This window comes from Lagopus leucura, unplaced genomic scaffold (genome assembly GCF_019238085.1).
Source record: "Lagopus leucura isolate 7727_CA_CO unplaced genomic scaffold, USGS_WTPT01 Super-Scaffold_100004, whole genome shotgun sequence".
Taxonomy (NCBI): Eukaryota; Metazoa; Chordata; class Aves; order Galliformes; family Phasianidae; genus Lagopus; species Lagopus leucura.
The window spans coordinates 62,181,576-62,199,222 of NW_024962264.1; the positions used below are offsets into that span (position 1 = coordinate 62,181,576).

At 35.4% G+C, this 17,647-nt stretch overlaps 1 protein-coding gene across 1 annotated transcript in view; it reads left to right on the top strand.

The window, feature by feature from the left end:
* The window catches only part of POLN (DNA polymerase nu), a 72,010-nt gene that overhangs the window by 15,034 nt on the left and 39,329 nt on the right, over positions 1–17,647 (top strand). Inside the window, exons 9-12 of the mRNA XM_042871117.1 lie at positions 8,796–8,857; positions 9,019–9,076; positions 10,575–10,652; positions 11,156–11,270. Of these exons, the coding sequence (XP_042727051.1) occupies positions 8,796–8,857; positions 9,019–9,076; positions 10,575–10,652; positions 11,156–11,270 (313 nt within the window). The remainder of the gene's footprint in view (positions 1–8,795; positions 8,858–9,018; positions 9,077–10,574; positions 10,653–11,155; positions 11,271–17,647) is intronic.

Genomic DNA, 17,647 nt, shown 5'->3' on the forward strand with positions numbered 1-17,647 from the left:
TAACTACATTGGTTCAGTATCAAACTGTACAAATAAGGGTTCTGCATCATAAACCTTTGTTCTTTTAGCATCACATGTACTCCTAGTATCCTTTTACACAGTACAGTATATTCATGTCTTTGGTGATCTCTGTAGAAATGCTTCTGATCTGTGTATGCATCTCATTGTGGGTGTAGTGTATCCGATGCATAGATAACATTTGATATGATAATGTTTTCCATCTGGCTCAGTAAAGCTTGGGATATCATCTGGGCTGTAATTTTGCAGTAATGGAAGCAATCATGTAGATAGCTTGTCTTTTATTTAGGTTGTCTTTGTGTGTGTAATTGTGTTTTGTGGCATTTAAAGAAAGATAATGCGTAGCCAGTATAAATCTGTTTCTGTGCAGTAATACATGCAAAAAATCTATTTTAAAATTCTATTTTAAAAATGCAGGGAGAGTCTGTCATTACTCCTTCTGCAAACTAAATATAAGTATAAAAACAGAGAACATTAAAATTAACAGTGCAAGAAAACATAGGATTCTGTACAGCTCAGAGTAATATCAGCTAAAATATTTTTAGTATTCTGGAAAAATTGACTGAGAGGCCTGATTCTTCCTTCACTCTCCTTTAGTTTCTGCCAAAAGGCCCCTTAGAGAGGCTTGGATGATGAAGTTCGTGTTAAGTGTCTCTTTGCTTGGGAGATTATGGCATTGCATACCTCCATTGGTTCTGTTAAATCCCTAAGATACTGGATTTCGATTATACTCAGTGAAAACTGTCAACTTTCAAGTGCCTGCTGCTATTGACTGGGCTTTGTTCAGGCAGTTGGATGTGTGCTGAATCATTTTGATCGTTTGAGTGGCTTTCACCAGAGATGTTTTAGAATGGCTGCAGGTTCCAAAGCTATGCACTGATTGCCTTTTAGAAATCTATGTTGAAACACAGTTGGTAAAACTAGCTGTGTTTTTTTCTGATATGAATATGACAGAAGCTTGTGGGTGACAGCAGGAGCTTAACATCATCTTTCTTTACATCAGTAGTTTTTTAGCTATGTAGTTTCTGATACAAATTACAAGTTGTTTTTTAAGTAGTTATAGTGATAATAATAAATGAGAGTACTGTGCCACAGAAGAAAGATTATCTGTATTCTGAGTTGTGCTTCTTGAAACTCTGTAAAGTCTTATTCCATGCAATTTTATAGTAACTGAAGAGCAATGTTGGTATGATATTTTCATTACAAGAGACAAACAGGCTATTCACTTCTAATCTGCCTCAGTTTTTGTTTTTCCACTGTTCATTCATTCAAGCTTCAACTCCTGTATGGGTGTGTTATGCTTTCTGTTACTGGCATCTGTTAGCATCATCGAGTCGCAGAATACGCTCAGTTGCTGTACCTCCACATCCACACGGAGGAGTCTAATTGAGCTCGTAACTTACTGAATTCATTTTCACTGTCCTCATCTGTAAGTTAGTTGCTCAAATAATTGAGTCTCTAGCCATCTGCAAAAGTAATTCTATCTTCACGTTAGTGTAAATGTGTGCCATTTTTTTAGGAAGTTGTCTGCTGGTACCTGTCTGTGCATTGATGAAAATTTTGAAGTCCTGCTTGAAGATGTTCTGTTCTTTGCATAAAGTATTCCAACAGTGGGATTTCTAGGAATATATTTCTGTAAATCAGTCAAAGCTTGGAGGCTCGTTTTATGAGAAGGCAATAATAATAATTTAAATGTAATTCAAGTGCACAGATTACATCTTGTCTTGTAGAATCTCAAAAGTTAGAAGTATTAGCATGTTCTTTTCTGGTGAATTACTGTTTGCAAGGGCAGTATGTAATGTAATTCTGATCTCAGAATAAGCTTCATTAGTTTAATACAACAAAAATATCATGTATTCTTCCTGTTTCTCACTCAGAAAAAAAAATTCTTTAAAAGCTTTGATTTCTGACAAGAAAAAAAAAAAGAAAAAGGGAGAAATGAATGATAAAAAGAGAATAGATTTATAGGGGAAGATCAAAATTTAGGCATAGCAAGAGACGCTTCTTCTCTTGGATGATTGAGTTTTCAGACTGTTGCTTTTTGAACGCTTTGTCATTTTCTGAAATTCTGAAGGAAGCCAATGATGTCTCTAATTCTACGTCCCTTTTACAGTGGTCTTTCTCAGTTGACTGTTTTTTCTGTGTGAATGAGTGGAAAACTTGCCAGTTGTCAGCATCCTTTCATGAGCTGTCACGAAATTTCCCCCAGAGTTTTGGGGACAGATGTGTTCTCTCGAGTTTGGAAGAAAAAATACATAATGCCTCATGTGAGGATCACTGGAGATAGATGGAATAGGACGGAGGTCATCTTGCTGACTTCTGTGCAGTCTTGCTGTCCTTAGTTCTCCTCTGTTAACCATTAGCAGCTGCTGCCTGTGGCTGGTGGGAGCTCATATTTAAATGCTACTTCTACCAAATCAAGAAATGTCTTTTCCTCTTTGTGAGGAAAAAGAGTCAATGGTTATTTATGTTTCATATTTAATACTGTCTTATGGTCAACTCAAAAAAATGAGAACTGGGTATTTTTGGTGGTTGTTTTCTTCTTCCCTTGTATTAACTCTGAAAGTTGCTTAAGCTTGTGGAAAGATATTGAATTATTTCCAAGTCTCTCACTTGACCAACGGAACTTAAACCCTTCAACTCTGTGCTGCTGGTTAAGGCAGGAGGGGATTGATGCATCACCTTTGAATGATTGACTATTGATGAAAACAGTAACTAGTACCAAAAGTTAAGAAGTCCTTTCCTGGAAGCTTGTGTGATTGAATGTTCTTTAATCAGGAAAATGAATGTGTTTGGTTTTTAAGTAGCCACTAGGTGGCAATTGCAGATAAGTCAAGACTTGCTTAGGAATGTATGTATGCAGAATAATATTGCTTTCATGGCCTTCATTTCCATATTTTCTCTACTTATTGAGACGTACATTTTAAAAATTAGATCTTTGGAGTATCTTAAAATTGTCTCAGAAGGAAGTTGCAGAAAATAATTATTTCTGTGCAACAATAATTATTGCCCTTAGAAGTATCTAAGTATAGCAGTTTTTCTGCTGTATAACTTCTCAGTGAGACACTTGCCAGACAGTTTTGGTGAACTGCATTGCAAGTAAGAACTGACAGCTGGGAAAAAAGGTTGGTTCCCTAGATCTGCTCCATCTGACTCCTTGGCAGCTTTTGGTCTTCACTCGTGATGTAACCACACCAAATTAATTTATGAATAGATAATTTTACCTCACTGAGTAAGTTTGGTCTCTGTTCTTATTTTTAATTAAGACCTTAGATGAGTGCGAAAATTAATCAGAATCAAATGTCCATATTCTACCAACGTTTCTGTTCATTCACATTTGTTTCAATAACTTACAAGCTTTTTACTGTTGCATATTGCATACTTTAAAAGCATGCAGATCTGAGCAGTTAGTAGATGAATGCTGATAGATGACTAGTAACTTTCTGATAAAAATATACGCATGAATATAGATGTCACTGTGTTTATATACCCATTTATTTCTAGGGAGTTACCAGTGTTGATGAAGGTTGCTGGCTTATTTAAAAAAAAAAAAAGACAAAAATAACAACAATTTCTGCTGCTATAAGTGTGTATGATAGAGGCTAGCTTCACTGATAGAAATAAATGAAAGGGGAATATAACATCAAAAAGAAGCAACAACCAAAGAGTTGAAATTGACAAAGAGTATGAAATAATGAAATTGTATCTCTGTGATTCAGAGTTTTCTAACCTCATTGACTTGAAAGTTACTGTAGTCAGTATATAATCTTGTGAAAGACCTAAAAGGACATACTGTTTAATCTAAGAAAGATTCAAGTTTGTTTATAAAATCAGTTTGAAATGTAAAAGTAGGACTTGGAGACCAAAAATGGAAAGCTTAATGAATTTTAAACAATTGAGGATATACCCATCGAAATGGGAACAACATGGTGTGTGTGGAATTTTGATTGCGTTGTTTTTGTTGATAAGTCTACTTTCCTCTGGTTGAAAACTGTATGAAAAAGTTGTGTATTTTAGGCTGTATCAGAGACACCAAAAGTCCATCAATTCTGAGTGTTCTTCCTGGAGGAGAGACTGTCATTCTTTCTGAATGCCTCTTCATGCAGAGGCAACGGTCTACAACGTCTTCACCTGTAGCAATAGACTAAAGTATAACAGCTTTTAATAGAGGCATTCTCAGGACCACGAAAACAGATTTCTAACCTGTGCTATACCAAAAGCGTAAGGAATGGCTCAGGACTAGTAGTCAGGATAGATTATAGTAGCAATGAGAGCAGATGAAAGAGTTAGCAGGAAAGAAATCAGGAATAGCATGTACAGCTTTAATCTAGTGTCTATAGTGACAAATTATTTTTAAGTTTTTTTTTCTTGCCACTTGTATGTTCCCTGCTTCTGCTGCTTGTTTTTTGGTTTTGGGGAGTTCAACTCTGGATGAAAAGTGTGCTGTTGTAAGGCTGTGCCTTTTCAGCTTTCTATTCTTTATCAAAATCATTTAAAAAAAAAAAAAAGGAAGTTTCCATGTATTCAGTTAAGTAGTTCCCATGAATTATACTGTAGTTTTACCAAAATTATTTTGGAAGTTTGATATACTTTTATATACATTTTTCATAATCAAGAAAATATCTACCTTCTCAGTTGCATTTTAAGATGCAGTGTCAAAACTGATAATTTCTGCGAAGTATTTTTTCTTTAAAATTTGGTGTGTTTTAGCATTAAAATATAAATGTTCTCTATATGCTTAAAAAAAGGACTATGTTTTGACCCCTAGGCAAATGTTTTTCCACTGTCTCATTTAATTGAAGGCCTCAATTCTAGCTCAGCAGGAAATCATGTGAAGAGGAGACTCTCTCTACTGTTCGGCGCTACTTTACATAGATTAATCAATAACACTGATGTTATAAAAACAAAATCATAGAATCACAGCATCATTGACTTTGGATTGAACTTCTAGAGATCATCTAGTCCAACCCCCCACATACTATGCAAGGTCCACTAAAGTAGATTTCTCAGGTCGTGGTTTGAATGTCTCCAGGGCTGGAGGTAGCACAGCCTGTACTGGTGTATGAGCACACTTTAAGTGGCATTTCCTGTATTTGTCTTCCCACTGCTTCTTTCTGCCATTGCATGATACCAGTGAGGAGAATCTGGCTCCGTCTTCTTTACACCTTGCCACTGAGCAGGTATTTGTATGGATGATGTCCTCTGCTGAGCCTTTTCTTCTCAAGGACAAATAGCTCTGTCAGCCACTGTTCATATGACATATAGTCCAGGCCCTGGATTATGTTAGTGATGCTTTGACTGGACTCTCTCCAATATGTCCATGTCTCCCTTCTACTGGGAGCCCAGAACTGAACCCAGCAATCCATGTATCTTACTAGTGCTGAGCAGAGGGAAGGCTCACCTGTCTTTACTGCTGGCAATGTTTTTCCTGATGGACTCCAATTTGCTGCTGGCTTTCCTAGGCGCAAAGGCTTTCTGCTGGCTCATTTTCAACTTGTTTTTTCACCAGAATGTTCAGGTCCTGTTCTCCAAAGCTGTTTTTCAGGCTGTCAGTTCCCAAAGTACCCTAGCACATGGTGTTATTCCTCCCTGCATGCACGAAGTTTGTTTATTCTTTTCTATTCTTTGTGGCCCATTTCTCCAATCAGTTGAGGTTCCTTTGTGTGGCAGTGCAGCCATCTTCTGCATCAGCCACCCCTCTCAGTTCTGTATTGCCTACTGTCTTGCTGAGATTGCTCTCTGTCCTGTTATCTAGGTCACTAACAGAGGTGTTGAGCAGTACTGGCCACTGGGGCACTCTACTAGTGCCTGGCCTCCAGCTGGATTTTGTGCTGCCTGTCACAGCCCTTTGAGCCTGACACTTCAACCAGTTTTCTGTCCACCTCACTATCTGCTTATCTAGCTTGTACTTCATCTGTGTGTCTATGAGGCTTTTATGAGAGGCTGTTTTGAAAGCTGTGCTTAACATCAAGGTAAACAACATCTGCTGCTCTCCCTTCATCCACTAAGTTAGTCATTTCATCACAGAGGTTATCATTGCTTAAGCATGATTTCCCTCATGCTGACTACTCTGGATCATCTTCTTGACTTTAACATGTTCACAAATAGTTTCCAGGATTAATTTGAGAAATTGAGGAGGATCTGTCTAGCCTGTAGTTTTCTCTTTTCTGGCCTCCTTGGAAGATGGCACTTGTTTTCATTCAGTATTCAGGTATGTCTTCTGATCATCAGGATACTTCAAACCTGGGCAACACTGCCCACAGCTAAGTGGTTAGAACCATGTATTCTCTAAGATTCTTTCTGATCCAAACCATTCTGTGATCCTGTGAATCTATAATCTGTCTCATTTATCCTTCTATCTATTGGAACCTCTGAAAATGTTTTTTTAAATATTTTAATATATATAAAAGGATTTTATATATATAAAAGGATTTTTCATTAACAAAACTGAGTCAGGAGAATCAATTTCTTTGCAACTACTGATTTATATTTTTTTTAATTATTGCTAGGGGATCCTTATTAATCATCCACTAGAATAGTTTGATTTCATTTTGTATTTTTCACCCAGGATTAGTGAAGCATTAATTGTTATCTGTCACAGACATCTTTCCTATTACTCTTTCAGGTACATTTCTTTTCTTTGGAGCGCTATCAGGAGGGCAGCTTTGTTTCTGTGTAACTTCTAACATTACGCGTGGTCATTTTTCTAACAGGGCCAGCAGTCACATCTCAGATTGGATCTGTGAAGTTTTTCAGAAATACTTGTTTATTTTCTCTTGATATAAATACATGAAGCATAAATACAGGTTTTGTTATGTAGTCCAGGGTTGTTGTAATTATTTACCAAAGCCGCATCACTGCTTTTGATTATAATAATACAGTCATCTAATTATCCAACTCAAGGTTTTCATTTTAGTCCATCATTTAAAATATCTATAATAAATGTATCTCGTGAACTTTGAATATCTAAAATCTTAGAAAACATCACTTTCAGGGAAGACTTAGGTCAACCTGTTATAACTGCGTCTGGAGATTCCTGTATTTGTCTACTGTCTATAGAGGGATTCTAGACAGCTAGTTAAACCAAAAACTAACTTAAAGATGCTTAAACTTAGGTGAGAGGCATCTATTAATCTGTTCCAGTATCTTAAAGGTGATCGTTATCACTTTCATGTTTCCCAGGCTTCTATTTTTCTCTGAAGATTTACTTAAATTTTGAGTTGTTAACTAATTTACAAGTGAAAGTACATTTTGCACTTGCAATTATGTTTTTCAAAATTATTTGTAACACATCTAAAACTGCTTTAAAAGCAGGCTTCCTGCATATACTTGCAGTGAAATCAAAATGGCAGTACAGTGATTTATTTTGCAATTATAAGATTTTAAAATCCTCACTTTACCTTGTTAGGAATTTTGAATCTGATGAGCTAAAGAACATAATCAGTGATTGTAACCATAAACAGCTCTGTGCTGGAAGTTATATTAAGCAAATGTTATTGCCAGTATAAACCCTGATGAAAACTCCATAACGTGCTGCATAATGTGCATTAGAATGATTGAAGTCAAAATTAAATTTTTATAACTTCAGTGTTTTTAGTTGTTTTTAAATGTGGAAAAATTAGGTTCCCAAATTCAAGTCTGGCTGCGTAAAGGGAAGACTTAATTTTCTAAATTTCTGAGGATCACTTGCTTCCATGGCCACTTATTTTTTATGTTCTTCATATAAGCAAGCACTGATCCTCCTCATGTTTTCTGTTATTTTTTGTTGTTGTTGTTGTTGTTGGAAATCATTAATAAAAATGTTGGTGTTATGTCCTAAGCAAGTAACTCTTCCTTTCAAAATGTACTCATATAGCATTGCAAGCATTAACACAACTGAAACTGAAGAATATTAACGAATATTAAAGAATATTAAGGCAAGTGTTTCTTGTTGATGGGTTTAGAGCTGTGTTCCTACTTGACCTTCACTATGAAAGTATTACGTGAATTATGTAGTAGTTTTCTCTCTGTGTATGGTGCGATGGTGGAGGTTCAACTTCAATACATTGTCTGTGGTTCTTTAAGGGTGATAGACTAGAAATGATCATGCTCCAATCTGGGGCTTTGTTCTTTTACTTCCACTTCAAATTTTAATAACTTTTGCTGTTTGATTACTTCCCTCTTAGGGATGTGTAATGACTTTCAGCTAAAATTATATAGCAAATGTAGTTTGCTTATTAGGAAATTGTATAGTACTCATCCCTTTGTCTGAATTTACATTATTATGTAGTATTTTCATCTAATTCCTGAACCACTTGCAAATGAATTGCTTGGAATTAGGAAAATTGAGATTCATACACATTTTTCTCTTGTTGTATGTTACCTTTCTAGACAAGGAAGCATAATGACACAACAGAAGGAAGCTGCTATGTGACATATTTCATACTTTACTGTAGATGTGTGAGCATGAATCTTTAAACAAAGGTCTAGTGATCTTCTGTCCTGAATTGTGCTTGTTGATAAACTTACTGCTCATTTTTAACTTCGACTGATATGGGGTATTTAACAAACAAACCTATTTTATGTTTTTCAAAACAGTGAGAATAGAAGTTAGGGAAATGTTTAGGGGCTGGAGGAGAATACCTTTGCTTAGGTTAAGGCAGAGTTTGTATGTGTTTTCCTCTTGAAAGTAATGCTCCATATAGAAAAATGCAGGGTAAAATTAGAAAGAAAAAAAAAAAGCGCTACTGATTCTGTTCTATCATGTGCCCAGAAACCAGCATTTGTAAAATTTGCAGGTGAGAAATTGATCTTATGCAATTCCTATTGTCAAGGAAGGTCAAATATTCGAAAGAGCTTGGTACAGAACGGGGAAGATTCCTTCAAAAGACAAAAAGTTAAATCTTATGACAAAAAACTTGTTGGCATTAATATCACCAATGTTTCCATGCTTCCTATAAACTGTTCGTAAATATTGCTATAAACTTTCACGTACTAAGCAGTTTTTGTTCTTATTTGTAGAACATTCAAGGTATCTCTAAACATCCAGTGAGAATTAAAAAGAAACAGTACATAAAAGGTAAACTATGTTAATATAAACATGAAAAGTGAATTTCATCTCCTTATCTTACTGGGTTATTTTATTTTGAGGCAGACCAAAAGCTCCAACACAAAAGAGCAGAATGGATTATTGATGGACAATTGTACCTTAACATTTAACAAAATTGCTTTTTGCTCATTCTGCTTGAGAGAAGTTTGCTGTTTCAGTACCGATATGAATAGTCTCAAACATTTAGAATTTTCTTTCCCTGTACAGTCTCACTATTCCTTCTGTTCCAGCTGCAAATTATACATCTTTTAAACATTCTAGGGGTATTTGTGTGCATTCGGCTCATAAGGTTTTTCCCAAGGAGATGCTAAAGCTTGGGTATTTTAATCAAGCTCACAACTAATCGCCAGTAGTTATTCAGATCTGTTGGTTTTGGTAATGGAATTGGATTTAAGGGAGATGATTCAGAGTGTAGAAAATCATGACCTAAGTGATGAAGTCAGAAAGTCATGTAAGTAGACTCTAATAGGAGAGATTTGCCAGATAAGCTTTCCGAGCACTTATGGCTGGGAATTGTTGTTTGTTGCATAGTAAGAGCAGGCTTTCCTTTTCACAGCTAGTCTGTCCCTCCAACTGATATAATACAAATCAGGACAGGAGAATGTTTAAAAACAGTGTTAAAATTCAACGGTACTTCTATTTTATCTCCCTGAGTTATTTTTATATTGCTGGGTTTTTAAGTGTTTTTTAAAAGAGTGAACAGTAGCTGTGTAAATCTGTGGCACAGTGCTTAACAGTGGCACATAGGCTGTTTTGGAAATAATTCAATTAAGTTTGTTAGTGATCTTATGTGCTTCTCAGAAAACATTTGTGTCTTTCATTCCTATATTGAGGCATTTATTTCCCTCACTTTCATACTATCAGCTGTCAGTAATCTCTGATCAGATGAATTATGGTTGTATGAAATAATTGTTTTTTACACCATGACAAATAAGTAGTTTCTGAGCATATACTGTTTTAATACAGTGTCGATGTATATTATTGCTTTTTATATTGTAGAGAGCTTAATTCATTAGCACTTGGATGCCTGTGTCAGCTGTGTTCTTAATATTGTACTCCTTTACCTCCTGTAACTCAGAATTTGTTTCCTAACACATTGAAGCAGCATATATAAAAAAAAAAAACAACACTTTTTATATGTAGATCAGCTCTATAGAACCTTTCTTACTTGCATGTCTCTTTTTATTAAGTGACCTCTAAATTATGTTATTTATTGCAATTGCTTGTTAGCTGCAGTTTTGGGAAGGGTTTGGGGGGGAGAAAGGGGAGAAGGAGGAATGAGTGGTAATGCAAGGATAGTGGAGATGCTGCACGTGAATGATGAGTAAAATCACTGTGTTGCTGGAAGTTGGTAGGATATTTACGTTGTCATTTGTGTATTTTTGTGTTGGGTGAGGCATTTACAACCTGCTGTGGTTTGCAATGCTATTTTTGGATTGGGATCCACATTTGTCAACTTCCTCTCTAGGAAGAGAGGAGGAAATAGTAACCATTTCCCCACGAGCACTATTTGTTTCAAAGAAAGGATATACGTTTTTAGCAGCAGGTAAGATAACATGTATTATTATTCTCATACATATTAATATTCTCATTAATATTCTCCATTCTGTGATCTTTTCTTCTCATCTTCTTTGCATGGCATTTTATTTTAAAAGGCTATAAAATCCCTCAGCATCAATTAACATTGTTATATGATGTATGCTCCTTAGTGTGGTTTCGAAGTGGGTTATTTGTAATGCTTGTACGTAGCAACAAAGAGCTAATTAAATGATTTGACACCTGAAGGTAATAATGGAGCCAGGTATTTTGTAATCTGTAGCTGGACTTTTTAAGGATGCACTTTCTACAGCTGTTTGTTCTCCTGCTTTTTAGTGTTTTTCTTGTTTTTGAGAAAAAAAAAATTGTAGTAGTAAATTTTTATTTTATACATAGTGTATAATATATATAATATAGCATATATATATATATATATATATATACATATATACACATTTATACTTTGAATATTTTTATTTTAGAGCAATTGATTTATTCTGACACTTTTTCTAGATTTTTCACAAATTGAATTAAGGATCCTTGCTGACTTATCAGCTGAACCAGAACTGTTGAAACTATTCCAAGAGCCTGAAACCACTGATATATTTACCTCATTGGCTTCTCAATGGTAAGAGCAAATGTTGCATTTTGGGTTATTTACTGTCCAAAAAAAGAACCTTTTGAACTGTTGTTTTCCTGTGTAGTGATAATAAAAGGCAGTATTCTACCACAATAGCCACAATATCTATTGTTACTCTAATGCTGTTTTAATGTTGGAAGCTATGAACTTCCTTCTCTTACTGAGCCTTTTTCTCATTGCTGTCTGTTGCTATATGCCACCATATTGTAATTCAGCTGGCTAATTTAAGCCTTGTAACTAAAGCTGGTGCAATATCATATTGTGAAGAGCACGTGTTGGTAAATTTCTCATTGTGTTGTTGTTCATCAATACTTCTTAAAATTCCAGAGAAGCAGTTGAACAGGGTAACTGAAAAATTACAAAACATATTTTCTCAGTAAAAGTAAAAGCGTTTTTAAAACCTGGTTGATTAGAGGAGCAGTATTGGCATCAAGTTACATATATGCAAGAAACAGTCTCTAGAGCTTGTGGGCTTGCTTGGAGCAATTCTGACGGATTCTGTGATACTTTGAGAAAGTGGTACTCCAGTTATCTAAAAAAAAAAAAAAAAAAAAAAACAACAACAACAACTTCAATTTCCAGATTATTTACTGATCTTTTCATCATGCAGACCAAATCATAACCAATCCAAGCAGTGATATATTAGTTACTTATCTGCATGAAGATATTTCTTATTACTGCTTTTATCATAATGATGCCTAAAATCTTAGTTGAGACTGGGATTCACATTGTGCTAAAAAATACATGAGCGTACAATAAGTGACAGGATGGATCTGAAGAAGCTTACAGTTTGAATGTGCAAGACAGGTGAAGATCCAATAAGTATGTATTAAAATGCAAGCAGAATGGAATTGTCATGTATATGTCATGCAATTTCTGTATTTCCCTTGCTTCTCGCTCTTAAATTGTTTTCACTGTTTTTGTTGGAAGATTGCTAGCTGAAAAACATGAAAGCAAAAATAGATATGAATTAATCAGTCCTGATTTAGTTAATCCCTGTTCTGCAGTTCCTAAATGTCTCCTCACTGTGGTATTTGATAATATCCTCTGAAGTAATAAAAATAAACAAAATGGTGATCAAATTATAATTAATTGCTAACATCTATGTACAGTCTGGGACAACACGACTCGAGGTCACAGGTGTCTCAGTGAATACAGCTATAGCAAGATTGCCCATTTGTCTGGAGTTCCTTAGCCTCTGTTGATATTATCATCAATTCCTAGCTCTGACATGATATTATTAGAACCTTGTGATGGAGTTAAATCCTTATTTAGTTTAGAGATATACTGCAAATGTATGCGTGAGGATGAGTCAAATTTTGCCTCCACTCTGGGCACAGTTCCAGAAATACTATTCTATTCAACAACCTCACAGCTCTTGGCATCTGTCAACCTCTTATAGTTTCTACACAGTAACTTTGCATTTGATGAAATATTACAGGCAAATATTTTTATCAGACATAGTGTGTCTACAAAATTATTATATAATGATTCTGCTGACTCTTCCTTTAAACTTCAAGAAGGCTGATACTTGAACTATTGCATCTATTTTGTGACTGTTAATAATTACAGCAGAATGAAAGTTGAGTTTCACCTCTTCTACCCTTGGATGTCTGTTATGTATCTGATGTGTTGATTTCTCACTATTGAGAACAAAGTATGTCCAGGGTGACCAGCTTCTGTAGGTGTTCTTTTGTTCTGACAAATTTAATTCCTCTTATTGGGTCACTTCCTACTGAACTCATCTTTGGGTTTTGGGGGTTTGCCCTTAATTTATTTGTCATCAGAGAGAAGACACAAGATCAGTTATCTTCCTGTGCTTCTTCATCTTTCACAATGCAAATTTTAAACCAGTGGAATGTGACTAGTTGCTAGGGGAATTGTGATATGATAGAGCAAATTCAAATTTCAGAGAAATGTTGACTGTATGGTTAACAACATATAGTTTTGAAATTTATCTTTTAATTTTTTAATAATTTTCACATATGGACTGAGCAACTGAATACATATAGAGACTTTTTATTTAATACCTGATTTATATATATAGGTACATATCTTTATGTACTTATTCAACCTATGAGAAAAAACAACACTAGATTTAACATGATGATCCTCAAAGACAAAAGCAGTTCAAAGAAACAACTTTCAACAACTATCCTTGTTTCAGATGTAGCCACTGCTAGGAAGTTATGAGAACAAAAATATTTACTACGTAATAATTATCTGGTCAACTGAACTTAGTTTTAAAAGTCTGAAGAAACAGAATTCAGTAATATTGTAACACAATAGGTAACAAACCTACATTGCTTTAAAAACATAATAAATAATGTCATTCACATGTTTTTAGGAAGGAAGTCTTGTAGTTCGCATGAAATAACAGCCCTCTACCCCCCAAACCCCATTCATTGCCATTTAAAACAAGTTAGGTGAAGGAAGAGCAAAATAAATGAGAAACTTTTTAACTCCTCTTGGTCACCTGACTTGCATTACATCTTGATCCTGAGGCCTTAAAATGTGTGCAAGGGATATACCAAGTGATATACCAACTATTTTATTCTTTCCGAAGGAATTTGACATTGTTGGTGTTTGTAAATATTTTCTGACACATATCAAAGAACTTGAAACCTTGACAAAAATTCTTTTTCTGAATGAAATGTATAAAGAATGAGTTAGTTTCTGAAGTTTCTCTCAGAAGAAACAGCTATTGTAGATAGTTAATAATAATGTCTAACAACATTCCAGCTTCTGAAAATATATCGGCTGGTATCTCTTCAGGTGTTCTGTTTCTAAAGTTTCTAAAAATCCTTAGACTAATAAATCATAGAATGGCTTGGGTTGGAACGGGCCCTGAGGATCATCAAGTTCCAACCCCGCTACTACAGGCAGGGCCACCAACCTTCAAAGATTCATAAATATGAATATAATAAACACATTTAATAATATAAATAATAAATAAAAACATAAAATAATAAAATAAAAAGCATAAATAATAAATATTATATTATTGGATGATATAAAACCTAAACCACATCCCAGAGTCAAAGATTCATACTATTTTTTCACTTATATATTTTAAGCTTTATGACTTCTGCACCTAAATCTTTCTCTTATTCCTTACCTGTCCTTCAGGATAAAGCCTTCTATCTGAAATACAATCTTTTAATAAACCCATATAGGGCTTTAATAGCATTTGGCAACTGTGGTGGGGAGTTTCTGTAAAGAGGTTAGCTGTGTGAGTTTACAATTTAATTAAGATCTCTTATGTATAGAAGTTTTCCTGTCTTAATTTTGTTAAGCATGGTCTATCAGGAGTCCATCTGTTTCTGGGACCCTAGAGATGTGTGTGCCTTTGAAAGCTGTTGAATTGATGTTTCTGTTAAACATCTATTCTCATGCCATCTTTACACTTGTTGACAGTGCAGTCTGGAGATGCAGAAGCATGTGTCAACCCAAACCATGTCTGTGCATCAAGGTAAAAGACTGGATGAATGTACTAACTCAGAGGCTGAAGTTCAGTGTGATGTGCAATACACCTAGCTGAGAAGCAACCTTCTCTTCAAGACGAGACTGTAATCTTGTATTCCTGTGGCTAACTTAGCAAGAGAGCTCATTTCAGAAGTAATGGAGCCTCTGCTGATCTGGAATTCCCTGCAATCTGCTGTAGATGTTGTTTGCTCTAGATAGTAGTTATTTTTAAGTGTTGTGTGTACTATTTAATGTAACTGTTCTGATATTACTCTTCAGATAAAAATTTCAAAGGTTGGTGTTAACTGCTTTCTTTCATGAGCTTGTGGGTAATCTGTTGCTTAGTCTCGTGTTTTGCTTTTCAGACATGGAAATAATATTCATGGAATTTAATTCCATGGAAACTAAGGAGTAAAATAAAGATGTCTGGCCACTTTTCAATAGGTTTGCTTCTGTTGGTTCTTTTTGTCAGTGCAAAGCCCAGACTCATCTCTGCCTTGTACATCCAGTATATTTTCTATTCTTCTAACAGATACCTCAGCTTAAACTAAGATGATATCACTAGATTTTAATATTCACTTGTGTATGCTAAGTACTCTTCCTACCCTTATCCTGTCTGTAATGATTAGAACATGATATTACCTACATTATCTTACGGGGTCGTATGATGTTGCAGCCTACTTAAAAGTAAGTCTTAAATTCAGTTCAACACCACCTAGTACAACAACACAAAGAGTGCATTACACTAATGATCTATTGGCTACTGAAATGAGAGTAAAGTTTCAAAGCTTGCCTCTACTTTTGAAAACTCTTGATATAACTCCAGCTGTCTAGAAGATCACCTTGTGCTGCGTAGTGATGATGTCCTCTGACAGTGATAGTCCTTTGGAAATGTCAAACTATTACCACAGTGCTGAAGATGAGAACTGTCTTGGCAGCTGTCTGACCACCCAGAACTAACTGCCATAAGCCATTCAAATGAGAACAAATTCTTGAGTGAAATTTATCTCACTTCTTTAATCTAGCTTTTCCAAAATATATTTTTAAAAAAGTGTTAAAAATGCTGTTAATGGACTTATTTTTAAATAAATTTCAAAGATGGAAGCTGAAAAAAAAAAATAATTTTTTAGATAGTTTCTGTGATAAGGGATTTAGCGGTGGACTTCTATGATCTTGAAGGTCTTTTTTGAATCTAAATGACTGATTCTGCCAATCTCTTTCAAATTGTTTATTTGTCACTCTTCACAGAAGGCTGGTGTTCCTCTGTCATAGTATATACTGGTATTGGCCGTACTATATCAAAAGGAGGATCTTGATATAGCTAAGAACATACTGCATAAATGTGATTTTGTCCTGCTTTTCTGCTTGCATGCTTTTTTAACTGGAGATAGTACTGCTTTAGAGTTCCTATGACTCGAGCAATTTCTTGTCTGCTTCTTGCTGTTTTCAAATATGTGGATAAGTCCTTTTTCCTGCTGCTTCAGAGTTTAGAGAACTGGAGATTCCTCAGAACTGTATGCATCACAGGATAGTGCTGCTTCATCAAATGCAACTACATTATTTACGGCTCTGGAACTTGCTTAGTCATTTTAAGCTTGGAAGTCTCATCACTGTGTTCTGATGCTTTAACATGATATCTCTGACATCTGGAAATCAGACTTACTTCCCATGTTTTAGGTTCCTGAACCTGAAATAGAATGCAAAACCCAAGTTCATTGTATAGTGCCAAATTGTGCATCTCAAAGGGTGAGCAGAAAAAAAAAAAGGCTACATGCAGACCAAAGCCATCTAAGAGGAGCTAAAGAGAAATTCTAACCTCAGTAGTTTGTTTGAATTGCTCTTGAAAAGCTGAAACTGAATGACAAGGACAGTCAGTCCCATGTGGTCTAAACAAATACCTGAAGATACCTGCCAGATAGATAGCATTCTTTTCAAGTGGCTACAGTGCCTAGCTTTTATGTAATGGTTGGATTCCTAGGGACTTTGGGTGAACTTTTTTTTAACCTTATTATTCAAACCTTTATGTTTGCTTCCAGAAAGTTATGCAGTAAGGTTATACTGTGAAAGAGCACTTCTCCAAACCACGACCCTCTCTTGTTGCAGCTGAGATGCTGTTCACCAAAATTATAAGGCTGAAATAATTAGATTTGTTTAGATGAGAGAAGATATGATTTAGGGAAAAAAAAAAACAAAACAACTATCAAAAAGCTTTTCAAATATATAAAAAGTTTGTGGCAGAGTTGGCTGGAGTGTGAACAAAGCATAATGAATAAGTATATGCTGTTGTAAGAGGTGTTTCAGTTTGTTAAATAGAGCTTTTAAGTGGTGAAGGTTGATAAATATGAAGATGAGTTAGCTATGAAAGCTGTGGAATATTCATCTTGAGGAGGAATGAGTCAATCAGACAGGTAATTTGAAGAATGAGTGACTTTTCAGTCTCCCTCACAACTGCAATTTTATGACCTTATCATCCTGAGTGGATTGCTTAAAGAATTCTCTTGAGAAACTGTTGTCTGTGAAACCCCCTAAGTGAAGAGAGAAGTGAGTTGCTGGCCCTCAGTACCTGTGCAAGCGTTTCAAAGTGGTACCCCCTCCACCTCATACTAACAAAATAAAAAAGCAAAAAAGCTCTGTGTCAGAGCCAGAGACTATATGTGAATAATGAAGTAATTAGTTTTCATCTCCTAGATTGGGTCAGGCATCACAGAAGAGATCGTGTGTGCTCAGTAGAGTTCTCTGGTGAACATGTGCACAGTGGAGAGTTTCAGAAGCCTACTGAACCTTCAGGAGATGTCTTCCTTGAGTTATACAGAAAACTGTAGGATATTCAAGATTCAGGGGCCACTTCATGGTGGGAAATGGGTTGGTTCACAGATCTGGATAAAGGCATCTGCATCCAT